This window comes from Sycon ciliatum, chromosome 1 (genome assembly GCF_964019385.1).
Source record: "Sycon ciliatum chromosome 1, ocSycCili1.1, whole genome shotgun sequence".
Lineage (NCBI taxonomy): Eukaryota > Metazoa > Porifera > Calcarea > Leucosolenida > Sycettidae > Sycon > Sycon ciliatum.
The window spans coordinates 18,626,843-18,643,966 of NC_088643.1; the positions used below are offsets into that span (position 1 = coordinate 18,626,843).

Below are 17,124 nucleotides of genomic sequence, written 5' to 3' on the forward strand. Positions count from 1 at the left end.
GTACATTTAATTAACCCCCCGGGTTATCATGGTTATGTACTCTTGATTGTTGATTGTCGATATCCATGATCGATGTGTACGTGTCGCGTCGTCAGGTTGACTCGGCCGCCGGCGGTGCCGCACCGCTGCATGCAGGTGGACGATTCTTTGAGAAGATTTCATGAGTTGAATGGTAGTGAAAGAGAAGCCAAAGGAGAACTAACATAGACAGGTCTATATCTACAACTGGGGGTAGAGTCAGAATTTGCTGTCCTGCAGATCAGCATGGCAGAATCCAGAAAGTAGAGTTACTTCAGATGTAAACACAACTCAAAGATGTTGAATGGAGCGTGAATGGCAGGTCATTTTCATGCAGCGGTGCAGACACGAGTAAGATTTCGTCTCGTGAATATCACGACGCCCACGTTATAGTCCTACGGTTTCTCTTGCAGGTTAGTACATACAGGCAACTTGTGACTTACGATAGGTGAATTGGGGATCATCTAGCAGCTTGACGACATACATGATCCTGGTTTTACAACCATTAGTGCATTCCTCACCCCTACATTTGACCCCCAAAACACTTTTTCTAGGAATTATAAAATAATTTTAAGCCGACCAGCGCCAGATTTCTCACTTAACCTCTTTAGCACGACGCTACCTGAGCGCGCCCCACGCGACAACACCTGTAAAAGTCGCATTTTCCCATGAAAGTACTAGCTGCTCAAGGATCGATAACTTTACCTTCCCTTGGACGAATTCCACGATCTTGAGCTTCCTGGAAAGGTCTTGAGACGAGTGACAAACTGGTGTCAAACCTAGCTCGGAGCGAAACCAAAACCCCGTGCTACAGTCTGGCAAACTTCATCCACGCGCTCGACAGACTTGAGCACGGCCAAGACTAACCAAGCTCAAATATTCAGCTGCCATTTCGGTCTCCTTGCTCGTATCGAGCTCAAATTTTTTGTGAGGACTCACGGGATCCACTACCATCATTTGAATCTTGTTTCCATGGCAGCAGGTAGCGCACAAGTGATCCATGATGGAAAATACGCGTTCTGCAGACTGCGCAAATAAATCGAGTTGAAATTTGCCGTGTCGAGTCGCATATCTCAACAACCGGTGGTCGCATCGCTTCGGCGATTGTTTCTATCGCCAGCTGAGAGTTTTCTCTTGCAGATACATGTTTCGATTGTGAGAATCGACCAAGTATTGAGTGAGTTACGATAGTTTGAACAAGTCACTATGGACTCAACACGGACCCCACGACTATGAGATGCGCGTTCTGCAGACTGCGCAAATAAATCGAGTTGAAATTTGCCGTGTCGAGTCGCATATCTCAACAACCGGTGGTCGCATCGCTTCGGCGATTGTTTCTATCGCCAGCTGAGAGTTTTCTCTTGCAGATACATGTTTCGATTGTGAGAATCGACCAAGTATTGAGTGAGTTACGATAGTTTGAACAAGTCACTATGGACTCAACACGGACCCCACGACTATGAGATGCGCGTTCTGCAGACTGCGCAAATAAATCGAGTTGAAATTTGCCGTGTCGAGTCGCATATCTCAACAACCGGTGGTCGCATCGCTTCGGCGATTGTTTCTATCGCCAGCTGAGAGTTTTCTCTTGCAGATACATGTTTCGATTGTGAGAATCGACCAAGTATTGAGTGAGTTACGATAGTTTGAACAAGTCACTATGGACTCAACACGGACCCCACGACTATGAGATGCAGGTTCACTGTACAGTGTACAGCGCGCGTCGTACTAGTACGACGGCCGTGGGGCATGCAACTCATGTGCGTCGTACTAGTACGACGCTCGCGCTAAAGGGGTTAAGCGGGATTCACAGAAGCTTTTTTTGCGATGCGACACGCGATGCGACGCGATCTGCGATGGATGCGTGCGATGCGAACGCGCGAAATACCATTCACAGAAGAAGTCAGCGATGTGACAAAGTTTTGCTGATTTGGGTACGTCACCATGATATTCGCGCGGTTTGACACAACTTATAAAAATTTATAGGCAACTCTTGCACCTTTGTACAACTTTGCTGTAGAAAAGGTCAAAATCGTACACCAAATCGCTTGTCGCATCGCATCGCATCGCAAAAGTTGAGCCAAGCTCAACTTCTGCGATGGCCTGCGATGGCCCAGTTGCGGCAGTTGCGTGGGGTGCGACATGGCTGCGATTTGGGGTTTTCCCGGTTTCGCGTCTGTCGCATCGCGTGTCGCATCGCAAAAAAGCTTCTGTGAATCCCGCTTTAGGGAGCATCTCATAAGTTCGCACTTTTTTTGTAAACGTAACGCATTTCGAATAGACTTTACCCCCCTACCTCCCCCCACTATTTGAAAGTCTTATCGCACATTTTCCGTGTACATGTAGATCTACTATTGTACATGTACATGTACATGAATGTTTTGCTAGTGTGGAAGTGAATGGCATACAGTAGTACCGCATCTACTGAGTACAAGTACAACCAATGACATGTACACGCACATAAACAGAGTTTCTCCACAAAGACTGTACAATGTACTGTGAAAGCTGGCCAGGTACACGGTTTGATAATGCTGGTGTGAAATTTGACACCTCTGATGGTTAGCCTGCGTGATTGATTGCATGCAGTGCAGGGTTAGCTCAGCTGATCTGCGAACGTACTACACTGTACTAGGTAGATCTACACCTGAACACCATGATATGAACACGCCCTAGGCCCTGCTGAAGCGGTCTAGCACATGCACCATGTGCACAGCACAGTATTGTACACATCCAGAAAATGTGCGAACTGTCATTTTTCTATTCGAAATGGGCGCTACCCCCTACCCCCGTTTCGAAATGCATTACGTTTAGAAAAAAATGCGAACTTATGAGATGCTCCCTTAGGATGGGTTCATTTTTGTCTACTTGGTAGAGTAGAGTAGAACCAAGAGTGTGCAACACCCTATCTTGATCTGCAATGGATTCACCAACAGCGGAATTTTTGATTGCGTCATTCTTTGGAAGAAGTATGCCCAGGTGTATATGCTTTCCCGTGCTTGTTTTGTAGATACGGCACAGAGTTCATCAGGTTCAGGACATATCGATCTATCGTCCGTTGTTCTGCCTTGACTACCGTAGCTGCGATCTGCAATTGTTGTGTACTTTGATCGCTGGCTGCGGCTACGCATGGTGGCATTAGTGAGCCAAACAACCGCGAAAGACTGATGTCATTTAAAAATGCCGCCGTGGGCTAGGGAATCGTCGAGTTGCACACTCCTGGTTACTGTAGTGTCGCGTATAAAAGCATGACCTGTATAGAAGCATGATCTGTATAGAAGCATGACCTGTATAGAAGCATGATCTGTATAGAAGCATGACCTGTATAGAAGCATGATCTGTATAGAAGCATGACCTGTATAGAAGCATGACCTGTATAGAAGCATGATCTGTATAAAAGCATGACCTGTATAGAAGCATGATCTGTATAAAAGCATGATCTGTATGGAAGCATGATCTGTATAGAAGCATGACCTGTATAGAAGCATGATCTGTAAAGAAGCATGATCTGTATAGAAGCATGACCTGTATAGAAGCATGATCTGTATAGAAGCATGACCTGTATAGAAGCATGACCTGTATAGAAGCATGACCTGTATAGAAGCATGACTCGAATAGAAGCCGATTTTCCAAAGCGTGCCGTAACACAGAAGCATGGTTTGAATAGAAGCACATGTACTTGCACACTACATGTGTGACAATGTACACTGTACAGTGTAGACTGAAAATGTTGACATGTAGAAGCATGTTTTGAATAGAAGCATATCTTGAAGCACGGGTTGAATGACGGCTTGTACGGCCGTAAGCACCTGCTTTTATACGCGACATTACGGTAAGAACGGATAAAGGAAAGATGGTAGATGGTAGTTCACGAATGCTCGTCCATCCACCAGTTCGGTAGAACATCGATGTATAGTCCGTTTACCAGTTTGCAGTAGTTACAGTACGACGTACGATGTAATGGAGACCAGCACTCAGGGTCACACTTTTTTTTCCTTTTTTGTTTTGCTGCTTACTGTAAGTCGACAAATTTTCGGCCCATTCAAATTTCAACCTCCCAGGGCTAAAACACATTTCGGCTGCAAAAAATGTTCGGCCTGTACTGCATGCACTACTAGTCTTACTGCTGTTGCCTGTATAGACTGTCACATTGAACCTTGCAAAACAAAATTTCGGCTGCAGCAAATTTTCGGCCAAATATGATCAGGGCGAAAATAGTCGAAAATAAAATATGCGCCGAAAATTTTGTTGACTTACGTTAACAGTATCATGAAAATGGTGGAAACTGGAAAAAAAAAAAAAAAAAAATTCACGGTTCGCGTGAGACTCGGCCAAAGGCCCAGTTTTCCGCATCCGCAGGAACGCCACCACCCTCTTGGATCAAGAAACTGGAAAGCATACGCGAATTTCCCATCTTCACCGTATCCGTAAAACGGTGATTTGCTGGGTTATCTATGACTCATGATGACCTATAACACCACAACTTCGCCATGGGATTTGTTTTATGCAGCATAGATGCGGAGTTGCACACTCTCGTTTATGTACTGTTTTTACCACTGTTACGGAATCTCAGCTATTCCGTTCCCCGGGACGCAGGACATAAAGGACAAGACTAGTTTTGTTTTACATTTATATATTTTGACATTACGGAAATGAAGACTACACTGAAAGGGACGAACAAGAAGACTGACAAAAGGACTCTCGACTACAAAATTGCGCATGCTCATATCACACATGCACGCGACTAGACGAGACAGTTTGGGGAATACCATCACACAGGAAAACAACACATCATTTTACAACACCTGCCCCCTTGATGACATTCCACAAAATTAAAAAAAACCGACACCACGTTCCACATGCACAACAGCAAAAGGAACCACAGCCAAAGAGAAAAATCAAAAAATAACCAGCTTACATCGTAGCACAACAAGCTTTGAGTGGCTTGGGTTTTTTGGCTTGCTGTAGCAAGCCAAAAAACCCAAGCCACTCAAACGGGCAAGCAAGGCAACAGAAATCAACCAGGAGCCAACGTTCATCAAACCAGGCCGCGACACAGGGCCAAACCAAAAACATAAAACCGAAAAATGCAACTGGAAACAAGTAAAGATTAAATTTTGTGCATGCAACAAGCTTTCACGTTCCTCGGAGCAAGACCCCACTGCCACGGACGACCAACCATGCCGTCTCCACGATTCCTGCAGCCTCATATCCATCCAGGATCCTTCGCACCTCAGCAACAGCAAAACAAAAACTGACAACAGACCAGCACAAAATAAATCTACTAAACAAAACTATACGGAATAACAGAACGACGAGAAGAGCAACAGAACGACAACAACCAAACTCAACAACACAGCAACAAGCAACGAACTGAACAGCGAGAGAAACACGATCAGACAACGCAGCGAGCAAGACAACAAGACGAACAACAAAGGACGACACACAGTCGGTGATACCAGACTCGTCCACTGGCCTCTGGCGAGCCACGGCCACACGCTCCATGCGATACTGCCGTCCCGGGCTCCAGTCCACAGGTTCAGCCCACCACCTCCTCTGCCTCCTTTCCATCGACTTGCGCTCCCACCTCTCCTGATCACCTCCATCCCCAGGCTTACCCTCTAGTTGTACTATTTGTTGTTGACGACGACGACGAACAGACTCATGACAAACTAACTCATCCTCTGCGTCCCGGGTTTCGGCACCTCGTTGTCACGGAATCACAGCCATTAACACACGGGGTAGTGCCCAATGATACGGCCGCACCACTGGAATACGTTGCGACACGGGACTCACCGGCAGCTTCATGTCAACGCCGTCTCGTTGCTGCCACCGTAGATTGCCCGACGACCCGCTTAGCTGCAGTCCAAGCACTCGGGCCTTCTACAGCTCTTGCGCAGGTTTGGTTGGCAGACCGAACCGAGCCAGCGTGTCCTTCACAGACGCCATGATGGACCGCGGCATGAACAAGTCGTCCACGAAGTTATCGACGTTGGGGAAGTCACGCGTCACGAACTTCACGATGGTGTCCATCACCTTCGGGGCTATGCTGAGCCCGAAACCCAATCTCCCGCGCGTGTACATCTTGCCGTCATACACGACCACTTGATACTTTTGCAAACTGGGGTGCATGCGCACCTGCAGATACGCTTTGCAGATGTCGAGAACAACGTTCTCTGTTCCTCGCTGGCACCACTCACGGAGCTTTTGATCAGTAGCTGGCGCGTCAGCTCCATGACTGGATTTGATCATCTGGTTCAGGCACCTGTAGTCAAGGCATGGCCGAACAGGCGTCGTTGGCTTGTGCTCTTGACTCACAGCGAGAAGCGGCAGTACAGCCCCAGGTGAACCGGGCATTTCCTCGTTATACGGGACAAGCCAGCCGTTGCCCATCCACATGCGCACCTCTTCCTGGAACTTCTCTTCCTCCGCTTCCGACGATTTTCCTCTGCCATACTCGCCGATCCCTATTGGCCGAGTAGGTGCTCCTCCATTGACTCAGCGCCACTTCACCGGCCAATAGCTACGGTCAGCATGCCAACGAACTTCGGAATCATCAATCGTTAGCAGCACGCCACACCACAGATTCCAGTCGGATGAGCTCGCCTCAATGCCCCACTTGCCACGGACAGGATCTCCGGCAGCTAACTGTGCCTCCAGATCACGACATAACTTCTCTACGGTGCTCGGGATCAGCGAATCCCAGCCTCGCTGTGACGGATTCGCCAGACGTTTCAGATAGCTGCAATACAGACGCAGCCATGAACACAAGAAAACAACATCATTTTACAACACCCCACCTTGTTCCACCGAAGGGGGTAGGGATTTGAATTTGCGCAATCAAGTGAGATGTGACTGTATGCAGTGTTTTGAATCTTTGATGCTGCAGTCTGCACCATTTCCAGTTTTTCATTCTGCTGTGTCTGTATTATGTTGTTTGTTGTTTGTTGTATCAGCATTGCTTTATACACGGGGCCACCAGGAACGCTGCACTGCTGCTGTCCGTTGCATTGTCCGGACTTGCTACGGGAGACACTGACGACCCAGTGCAGCGGGAATAGCACAATGCTCTTGCAGTTCCAGGCTGTCGGCCAGCACGTTTTCCTTGCCGGGTGACGTGGCAGTCAGGTACTTTCTGTGTGACGGTCATGGCTGGCTCATCTGGCAACACAACAGACGGCTGGCAAGTAAAGTAGCGGGATCATAACGCAGACGTCACTTTCCACACTGACAGCTACTAGTCTGCACAAGTGCTTGGGGCATGGGGAATAATAGCGGCGCTGCGTCATGCCCGAGGCTGCTTAGCTCCGTGGTGTCGCGCCACGCCTGCCATCTTGTCTGCATCGCTGTGTTATCATCCATTACTCTCCTCCTCTGGTGGACGAGCAGTGGTATGCTGCCGCTATGGGCAACGACAATGACTTCGGGCAGGCTGCTCGAGCCCGTGGAGGAACCTCCTCGGGCAACTCTTCTCCACGGCGGCTTAGCCAGCGCGATTGCCCCGCCGTGCCTGGCCCGCTCTAGCAAGGCTACTAGTGAGCTACTCGTCATCGGTGACTGGGGTGGCAGGGGAAGATCACCGTACATGACCCCCGTGTCTCGCGCCGTGGGTGTCGTGTCCGGCCAGCTAGCGCAGGCACTGAGCGCCGTGGCAGTCCTGTCGCCTGGGGACGCGTTCTACCCCAGCGGCGTGAAGAAAGTGAACGACTTCAGATTCAGAGTCACGTTTGAGGTGAGCACCAGGTGCCAAGTGCCCATGGCTTCCTTGGATCATCAAAAGTAACTCAAACACTGTATTCGCTGACCAGAATCCATAAGTAGAGTTTCACATTCAGGCTTATTTTATACTCTTGTCATTGGTTGGCAAGGAAACTCCACTCTCTTCGTGTCAATGTTGCAGGTGAATACATGAAAACCTTGCCCGAACCAGTTTGGGCGCCCGTATCTACATGTGCATGTATAACCAAGAGCTTAACTGTATGCTAGTATGCCACACAAGTGATTTGTAGGCAAACTTCGCTTGTCCTATCCCCTGGACAGACCGACGTTTACTTCTGCATTTCACTTAGTCTGAAAACTCTACGAAAATGATGAAATGAAATTCCATTTCACCGGCAATATGCTGTATAAATTGACATCGTTGTGCTTCGTCACATTATCACCATGTTTTGATTTGAGAAGCAATGGCACGAACGGCCTCATCAGGTTTACATCAGGTTTACAACTACACTGTAGCTTCATCTCTTCGTGTGATAAAATAAAATTCTCTGCTAGTATTTCTGCTTGTACAGTGGACTGACTGATGCTGCCTGCCTTGCTGCCGGCTGTGCACGCTTTCCATCCCGGCTATGCCATCACTTTAGGAGCAGTTCTCTCACCCATCGCTACAGATTCCCTGGTACATGGCCTTGGGTAACCATGACTACGAGGGTAAGCTCAAGCCGTTGATGGAGTACGGCAAAACGTCCCGGCGCTGGAATCTGCCTTCGCTCTACTACAGCCATGTCTTTTCGATGAACCTCTCAGAGTAAGTTGTGCAGTGCATGTGTACCTGTGTCGTTTGCAAATTTAGAATCTACACCTGCCTGTGGCCCTTGGCGGCACTGGGGCTTATGAAACATTCTCCTATCCTATTTCCTGCGTCTTGGTTTCTGATGTAACCTTGCACTGCCTGTCCTGGCCAGGGTTGCTGTGGTATCCGGTAGGCAGCCTGTCAGTGCATTGGAGATTTGCTGCTGTAGGCCGTGCATATTAGGAGAGATGTGGCTGTGAATCCAATTGTAATGAATGGGGGAGCCATCGGCCATTATTCTAATAGCTACTTCAAGTAATTTACACTTGGATTCCCATTAATAGTCTACTTGTATATGCATGCTTACGCTGTAAGAAGTGCCTGACATTTGAGCAAAACATCACTTTAAGACATGCGCTCACTCATTGTGCAATTTTGCCGGGTGTGCGGGGATCAATGCACACCGGCGTGCTGTGCACACCCCGTTTACTTACCGGTATGAATAGTTGAATACCTCCTGTTGTTTTATGGTTTGCCTTGCGTGATGCTATGCACACCAGGTCTAGCTCTGTCACATATCAAATACTGTTCCTGGACACCAATCGCCTGGTTCGTCAATTCAAGCGCCTTCCTGAGCGGGACTCCGACCAGTGGGATTGGATCTCAGACCAGCTAGCGAGCAGCACAGCCGACTGGATATTTGCAGTCGGCCATCACCCGAGTAAGTTTCACGTCTTCTCGCCCTCATTGCTGGCCTTTTCGTGGCATGCAAAGCTGGCTGTCTGGGTAGCAGTGTGGTGCGATATTTATAGTCAATACCGTATTTTGTGAGCGATAAGTCGACCCCGGTTATGAGTCGAACCCCCATATTTGGGGCCTGGATTTCCTACAATAATATAGTTCAACCCGGTTGTTAGTCGACTACCCCTTTTTTCATACCCCTTTTTAGTTTGCCTTTAGGTCTTAAACGGCCGGCTTACATGTGCACTGTACAAGATAAGATTCTTTTTCTGTCAATGGTGTACGATAGTTATCTAAAGCATCTGGGAAGACTGTTGTGTGTTTCAAAACTGGAAACGTTCTTACTCTGTCAGATTTAAAAGAGTGTGACTGTGTACGTGTGGTTTGTTTTGCCTGCTTCCAGTTTACAGCGTCGCCGACAGAGGCACAAACCCGATCCTTGTTCAAGAGCTCCTGCCTCTCTTGGACCGCCACGGCGTAGCACTGTAAGGAGTCGAAGCCTATGTTTTTAAAATGCGGCACACTGCGTTTCCTGACGTAGTAACTTTTAAGTAGACCATGACCAATTCAAAGACCATTCTCGAATGTATGACCGCTGGAAATCCTGCGAAAGGTTGTTGCCTGTCCCTACTAAAGACACTGAAAAACCAGCCTCATTCATTTCCCAGTTGAGGTGATTTGCCTGAGGTAAGGAGAGAGAAGCAGAGGTGCTCTCCATAGGTGGATAATAGCTAATGGCTGTGCTACTGTGTAAAATTAGGGTGGCACCTGCACTAAGTATTGTATTGCTGCAAGAAGAAGACATGGCATTATATGTACTTCAGTGCTACAATAGTACAGTTGTGCGCGGTGAAATCCGACCCAGAGTGCACGTTTGGCGCCCTCAATTTGCACGGCCGTTGACACCCTGGAAGTTAGTTGCACGGATGCGGCTGGACGTACACATGTACAAATGCAATGATGTAATCAGAACTGGCACAGGGGCCAGGGTGCCAGTTTTATACTTTGAGTCGGATTTCACAGAGCGTGACTGTAATATTTCATGCACGATACACTCCCTTCTCTGTGGCAAAAATGAATTCTTCGGTGAGATTCTAGTCATAGAGGGGTTTGTGTGGTGGCTGTGAAATCACTCTGGGTTTTAGCCTGGATGTCTCGGCCTTTCCCTGGCTGTTTGTGGCTGTGTGTAATTTTTAGGTATTTCTCCGGGCACGACCACAACTTACAGCATGTGCGTACATCGAATCACAGTGTCGAGATGTTTGTCGTGGGTGCTGGTAGTTACACGACGGCAAGTATGGCGCACAAGGTAGGTCACATGCGTTGCAGCTACGCTGCTTGTAGTGTGATCCAGTTTTGTTAGTATTTCATTTCGAATTGTTACGGTTGTCTGCGACCTCCTGATGACGGTCATGATGACCAAAACGTTGGACCATTCACAAGCCTTTATGTGAAATGCAGCTGTTAATGTCTTAGGAAGCTGCAATTAGTGTCATGCAAAATGTTGCACTTTATTTCAAGTACACGTTATGTACTGTAAAACCGGAAAGTTTAACGACCAAAAAGTATAATGTTTTTGTAATTTTGGCATGATAACGTGAAGTTTAACGATGGCTACCTGGCCACCCAGCTGTATGCGCATCTTTACACAGACATCTCAAACCGGGTTTTTGTATTTGTAATGTTACTAATGTATCCATATGGCAGAGATGTTTCACATGTGTGTTCGAAGCTTGTTTCTTGGCATGACTTTAATCCTAGTACTTGTATATGTGTGTTGTGCTGCTTATTTGTAGGCAACTGTTCCGATTGAATTCTTGAAGTTCCACAGTGGTGCCTGGCAACGAGGTGGCATAGCATCCGTGTCTGTCGGTGGCTGTGCGAGCACGGTGACACTGCACCATGTCAATCCCACAACAAGTGAGTTGCGCCGACAATGTGCGTGGCCTGTGTATGCTACGGGCATGTCTGGAAACGAAGATTATCAGAGTAAGGTTGTCAGCGCCCCATAATAGGGAGGTTTTGCTCTACGTAATTACGTATGAAAATCCGTATGTCGTACGCGCCGGGGAGCGAGGGCAACTTTCATACGTAAATCTCTATACGGATTTCCGTAGGAAAGCTCTTTCCTACGTTGGGCCCTCCGTAGGACTTTTTGAAATATTTTTTCGCATTTGACCATGGCAACATTCAAGCCGCGCGAAACACAAGGTACACAGACCGTACACCACGTGCAAAATATATTGGAAAACGCGGTTTCGGTTCATGGTGCATGCGGTGGGCGCATGCAGCCAACGCGTCTCCAAAGCAACAACGCATGTTTAGCAGTCGTGGAGAAATCACGTAGAGCGAAACCCAACAGCTCTGATTTTTATTTTTTTACGTATGAAAATTCCGTGCAGTTCATACGTTATTTTCATACGTAATTCCGTAGAGCGAAACCTCCCTATTATTATTATTATTATTATTACTATTATTATTCACACATATCCGCCGGATGAGTACGCGTGGCCCATGCGTCATGGGGACCCATGAATACAAACCAGCATATGTTCCCTCAGCAAGCAAAGATAAAGGAGAGCCCACAGCGAAAACAAAAGCGAAGAGAGATGAGGCCATAGGCAATGAAAACTCAGCTCCCCATAACTGCACTGTATTCTTGGGGCTGCTCGTCCGTGAAAGTTTCGAAAGTGGAACGGGGACCAACTAAGCTTCCCTGAAGATCTTTGTTTTCTTCTCTTTCCTTTGCCTTTCGCCAGATCCTCCTAGTGCCACAATTGCATACAGCTATACAGTGGCCAACCCGCGCAAGCGACCGGCCTGCTGTGTACCGGAGACATGAGCGTCCAGCCTTACTGCTGGATGGAGATCGACGCTACGTTGAACGGACACGTGCCCGTGCAGACTTAAATAGCCATCTTGAGTTTACCATTATTTATTCGCTTTCCAATTGAGTTGCCCCTCCCCCATGCTGTCAACACTGCACTGTCATCACATACCCAGGCATCATCACCCTGCTGTTGTTAGGAATCTCCATGGTCGACACTACACTAGTAGTAAAGCCTCTTGGACGAGCAGAATGAATTGCACATAATTATCATCAAACAAATCCAGTAAACTACTACGAAGTATAAAATCAATTTAAACACTAGTATGTCAATTGGAACACAAAATAAGACACTACTCTAGTAGCCCATAGCATTTGATCAAAGGAGGAACAGCGTTCTCTATTCTCCTGGCCTCGGTGCTTCGAAGCTTCTCAAACGTGTTTCTTTCACGATCCTACAGCTGATGTGCATGTACCGCAAAGGCTTACTTGTATGTGAAAACTATAATAATAATAATAATAATACGAAGTGTCAAGTAAAGTCGGCGGAATAGCGCGAGCTCCAGTGTGGGGAGCAAACCCTTTCTTAATAATAATAATAATATATTATAATTATTATCTTCGACCAGTACTATTCCCAGTTCAACCAGTTGAACAATAGATCAGCACGTATACAATGTATCGGTACGTGTACAATGCTGAGATTTTCAACCCCAAACTATCACACGATGTGTCCGCAACACAGGATACGACACTCTGCGTCTCTAGTCTTCTACTCTGTACTCTGCTGCTTGTCTACAAACATTTAGAATACATTACATGTACTGGTGTTTTCTTCATGAAATATTCAGTGAGCTGGATATCAAATTCATTTCGAAGCGAATGTGGTTTAGCTTCCAGGCCAGGGAGCTTATGTAACTGTTACTCTTGGTGCTGTCAAGAGGACATAACCCCGGGTTATGTACTCTTGGTGCTGTGTGTACTTGGTATACAGCATGAGTCGCTAGTGCATCGCTGTGCCACCGCCTTGCCAACGTGTCTCAACTGATGATGTAATTAGGTGCTCTTGACACAAGCAAGAGTCAGCATATCATCAAGAGTACAATCATACTAGTACTCTTGATGTAATTCACGTAACATCTGTACACGTTTTGTTCCACTTTTTGACAAAATAAAACAGCTGTGCTCCTCGGTTTATGTATACTGCACTGGAGTGCAGCACCGCACAGAAAGATTGTACGTTTGCATGAACATGACTGTACAGCAATGCTGACAAGAGGACATAACTCCACTCTTGATGCTGTTGTACGAGTATGGGAGCAATATGCAGTCCAGCAATGGTTACTGATACCGGGAATAGGGACAATAAAGTTGTACCAATGACGGATAATACCGTAAAGTACCGTTGATCCCCCCCTGTCGATTTTCTACATGTGAAGCGACTTCGGCGTACACAACGAAATACGATGTTGAACCGACGCATGCACTGCTGTACACAATACATGCCAATCCCGGATGAAAATGAGCACAATCCAGCACATCGAGTCTGATCCTCTACGTTGTTGTACATCGTACTGCACTTGACAGCCTTGATCTAATTCCCGCCCCCCCCCCCCCCCCCCCCCCTGCCGAAAATCCAGCTGGGAAGCGACATGGCGTGGGGGGCAGACCAATGGTACTTTACGGTACATTATATTGACGCCCTGTTTTTGATTCCACAAATCATTATGCCCACGTTGCTTTGTACAGACAGATCAGGCACATGTAGGTACCAGTACACTAGTACTAGTAACACCCAATTCAACTCCTGCGGATGCATCACTTACTCCAAACGCACTCATCCACTCAATTCCAACGTGACAGAATGTTCGTCAAGTACATGTACTGACTACGGTTTTAAAACGCACGCGGCCAGCTTCAAACAGGCTCGAGAGTGTAGATGTAGGGATAAATTTGACGACTCGAAGCAAGTTTGCTTCAAGCCTTCGTGCTGACAGTGGAGCAACACAACAGCAATAGGGTCAATAGCTTCCACGCGATCCAGTAGCACACAGCCAGCCCTATTCGGAATAGGAAACCAAATGAAAAATGAAACCATCCGTACAATGAGAAACATCAGACAACTGGCATAAAAGCATAGCAAAACAGCACTGGATTAAAAAAGCAGCATGCACCTGCATAATTATGGTGCAATGTGCACATTGGCACACACACACACACACACACACACACACACACACACACACACACACACACACACACACAGGCAATGGGTGATATAAACACTGCGAGAATGTGTATTTCTATGTCTAGTGTGCAGCTTGTGGTTGCTGCTGCTGCTGCTGTTCATGATGGGGAGGTTGCTGCTGCTGCTGTTCATGATGGGGAGGTTGCTGCTGCTGCTGTTCATGATGGGGAGGTTGTTGCTGCTGCTGCTGCTCATGATGGGGAGGTTGTTGCTGCTGCTGCTGCTCATGATGGGGAGGTTGTTGCTGCTGCTGCTGTTCATGATGGGGAGGTTGCTGCTGCTCATGATGCTGCTGTTGCTGCTCGTGATGAGGTGGTTGCTGCTGTTGCTGTTGCTCATGATGAGGGGGTTGCTGTTGCTCGTGATGTTGCTGCTGCTGCTGTTGTTCGTGATGAGGGGGCTGCTCGTGTTGTTGCTGCTGCTGCTCGTGATCACCTGGTTGTGGGATGGCATGCTGCGGTTGAACGTTGCCATCGGCCACGGGCTGCTGGTGCTCAGGCAGCATATCATGCGGAACACCCGCGTCGCCGCCCTGCATCTGGGTCTCATGCTGGCGACGCTGCTCCTCCATCAGCCGCTCATACTCCTCATACTCTTCATCGGTGTAGTCATCGTCGTAGTCGAGCCCCTTCCACGAATCATCGTTAGCAAATGACTTCAGCTTGGTGGACGCCAGGAACTCCTCCATCGACAGAAGTCCGTCACGATTCTTGTCGACTTCGTGGACGACATGCTGGCGCATACGCAGCAGCTCCTCGTGGTACTCGGCAGAAGCTGGGTCATGATGAATCTTCTCGACTTCGTTTACCAGCATGCCCTCAACCTCGCCGGCATCCAGCTGTCCGTCCTGGTTATGGTCCTGCATGTGGAAGAATGTCTCCACATTGAACGAGTCTGGGTCGAAGCCCTCATCCTCCCACTCCTGTCGTAACTGCTGCTCGCTGCCAGGATGGTGAACCTAGGAGCACATATACACAAACACCGCCACCACGAAGAGAGATAGATAGATAGATAGATAGAGAGAGAGAGAGCGAGAGAGAGAAAGAGAGATATGGAGATAGATAGATAGATAGAGAGAACAAAGAGAGATTAGGTTGCGAGGCCTTTCCAGGACGAGCAGCTCAAATGTTATACAATACCTGGACACCAGAAAAAGAGCATACGAGTATGTAGGGTGAGGTCAAGGAAATGACAAGAGCCCTCCAGTACAACCTCCAGGGAGTAGCAAGCATGATATAGGGCTTGAAAGTGCTACGTCACAGCATAGCAACAATTTCAAAAATTCAAAAACTGGATCCACTTGGATCCAGTTTTTGTATGGATCCAAGCACATTTCAAGCGGTCTTACCCACAGCATGGTGATGTAGCCAGTGAAACTGACTGATTTGGCTACTGGGGGCGGGGTTACAACTGGTGGCGAAATAAAAGTCACACCTGCATGCGACATGAGTGGGTTGCTATGCACCCACATACATAGGCAATAGCAAAGTCACACCTTAGTGGATCCAAAAATAGAAATCTGATGTCAACTTACTACTCCCTGGCCGTTTTGACGTCATCACTTTCAAGCCCTATTGAATCTGTTTGGACCAGTCGAATGATGCAATCCAAGAAGTGATGAACATGCTTTTAAAAAGATATGCATTCCAAACTGTTTGTGCATCTCACCTACAGTGCTGGCCAAAGAAATCCAACCTCATGAATAAATCAGTGCCGGGCGCTACGCAGCCCTAGCACTACGCATACTGGTCTGTGTACTGGAATGCGGCACTACTTTATTCATGAGGTTGGATTTCTTTGGCCAGCACTGTGCTTGTCAGCTGGATAGAAGCCACTGCAAGCCTACATGCACTCACCTTGGGGTGATCCCTGGCCTTTGCAACCTCAGCCTGGTGCTTCTCGTCAGCCTCTAAGCGGTCCTTCTCGGACAGGGATTTGAGTTTCTGTCGGCGCTCGTACTCTCGCTCCATCTCGAACTTAACAAAGTCGTCGTGGTGACGCTTCTCCGTGTTCTCCATCTTCTGGTTCTGCTCCTGCAGCATGCGCTCGATTTCGGCATTGTCCTCGGGCAGTTCATCCAGATGCAGGCCGTCGGGTCTCTCGTCAAAATCATTCTCCTTGTCAAAGCGATGCCGCTGTAATCTCCGCTGCTCATCCACTTCATCTCTCCACTCTTCCTCCTCAAGTGTGCGTTCATCCTTGTGTCCGCCAGGCAATTCCATCAATTTTGCCAGCTCATCGGGAGACAGCTTTTCCAGCTCCTTCTTCAGCTCCGGATCACCGCCAAGCTCGGTCATAAGCTCATCAAGATATCTTTGGTACTCTGCTCTGCGCTCTGGGGACAAGGGAGCACCGGTCACAGGCTCCTCTTTCTTCTGGTGGCCTTTCTCCTTTGGTATGGGAACGGCAGCACAGAGGGCTGCGCATAGCAGCAGACCAAGGCCAAGGCTCCTCATCCTCACAGAGAGAATTGCAACTCCACGACAGACGTGATCAAGATCAGCAATTTATTACAGGTTGGCAAAAAAATCGTCCGAGAGCCCGTAGTCAGCAAATTTGGTAAGCCAGAAGCACGTGAAGTTGAAGAGAATGCAAAACTAATGGCAGTGAAGAGCCTTCTTTCCACATGTGAATGAGAGAAGGTTGCTGATCAATAATATCACTTCCTTTGTTCAGAATCAAAATATCAAGTGGTAAAAGGTTCTGGAGTTAGTTTTTCTCCAGCCCAGGATGCGTGCAGCTGACGTATCGTGACGTAGATCTACGTGTACGGTGTAGGAT

The 17,124-nt window shown here is 47.8% G+C and overlaps 2 protein-coding genes across 2 annotated transcripts; one reads left to right on the plus strand and one right to left on the minus strand.

The window, feature by feature from the left end:
- Positions 1 to 8: 8 nt before the first annotated feature.
- Positions 9 to 13,013, plus strand: LOC135816514 (tartrate-resistant acid phosphatase type 5-like). Its single transcript, XM_065329713.1, has 8 exons — positions 9 to 431; positions 6,972 to 7,747; positions 8,379 to 8,542; positions 9,088 to 9,248; positions 9,672 to 9,753; positions 10,466 to 10,577; positions 11,065 to 11,188; positions 12,028 to 13,013. The coding sequence occupies exons 2-8, from the start codon at positions 7,277 to 7,279 to the stop codon at positions 12,108 to 12,110; spliced, it is 1,197 nt and encodes a 398-aa protein (XP_065185785.1). The 5' UTR covers positions 9 to 431; positions 6,972 to 7,276; the 3' UTR covers positions 12,111 to 13,013.
- Positions 13,014 to 13,960: 947 nt separating this feature from the next.
- LOC135816463 (nucleobindin-2-like) lies at positions 13,961 to 17,045 on the minus strand. The gene is made up of 2 exons (XM_065329666.1): positions 16,200 to 17,045; positions 13,961 to 15,301 (listed from the first exon to the last, which is right to left on the minus strand). Exons 1-2 carry the CDS (start codon positions 16,797 to 16,799, stop codon positions 14,405 to 14,407), a joined length of 1,497 nt encoding a protein of 498 aa, XP_065185738.1. The 5' UTR covers positions 16,800 to 17,045; the 3' UTR covers positions 13,961 to 14,404.
- Positions 17,046 to 17,124: the final 79 nt, after the last annotated feature.

Bases quoted from the DNA above. Each gene is read 5' to 3' on its own strand.
- LOC135816463 (XM_065329666.1), bottom strand. From the start codon at position 16,799: ATGAGGAGCCTTGGCCTTGGTCTGCTGCTATGCGCAGCCCTCTGTGCT. The intron at 15,302-16,199 runs GTGAGTGCATGT...ATGTGCTCCTAG, and splicing joins AGGCCAGGGATCACCCCAAG to GTTCACCATCCTGGCAGCGA.
- LOC135816514 (XM_065329713.1), top strand. From the start codon at position 7,277: ATGGGGAATAATAGCGGCGCTGCGTCATGCCCGAGGCTGCTTAGCTCC. The intron at 9,249-9,671 runs GTAAGTTTCACG...GCCTGCTTCCAG, and splicing joins TGCAGTCGGCCATCACCCGA to TTTACAGCGTCGCCGACAGA. The intron at 9,754-10,465 runs GTAAGGAGTCGA...TGTAATTTTTAG, and splicing joins GACCGCCACGGCGTAGCACT to GTATTTCTCCGGGCACGACC.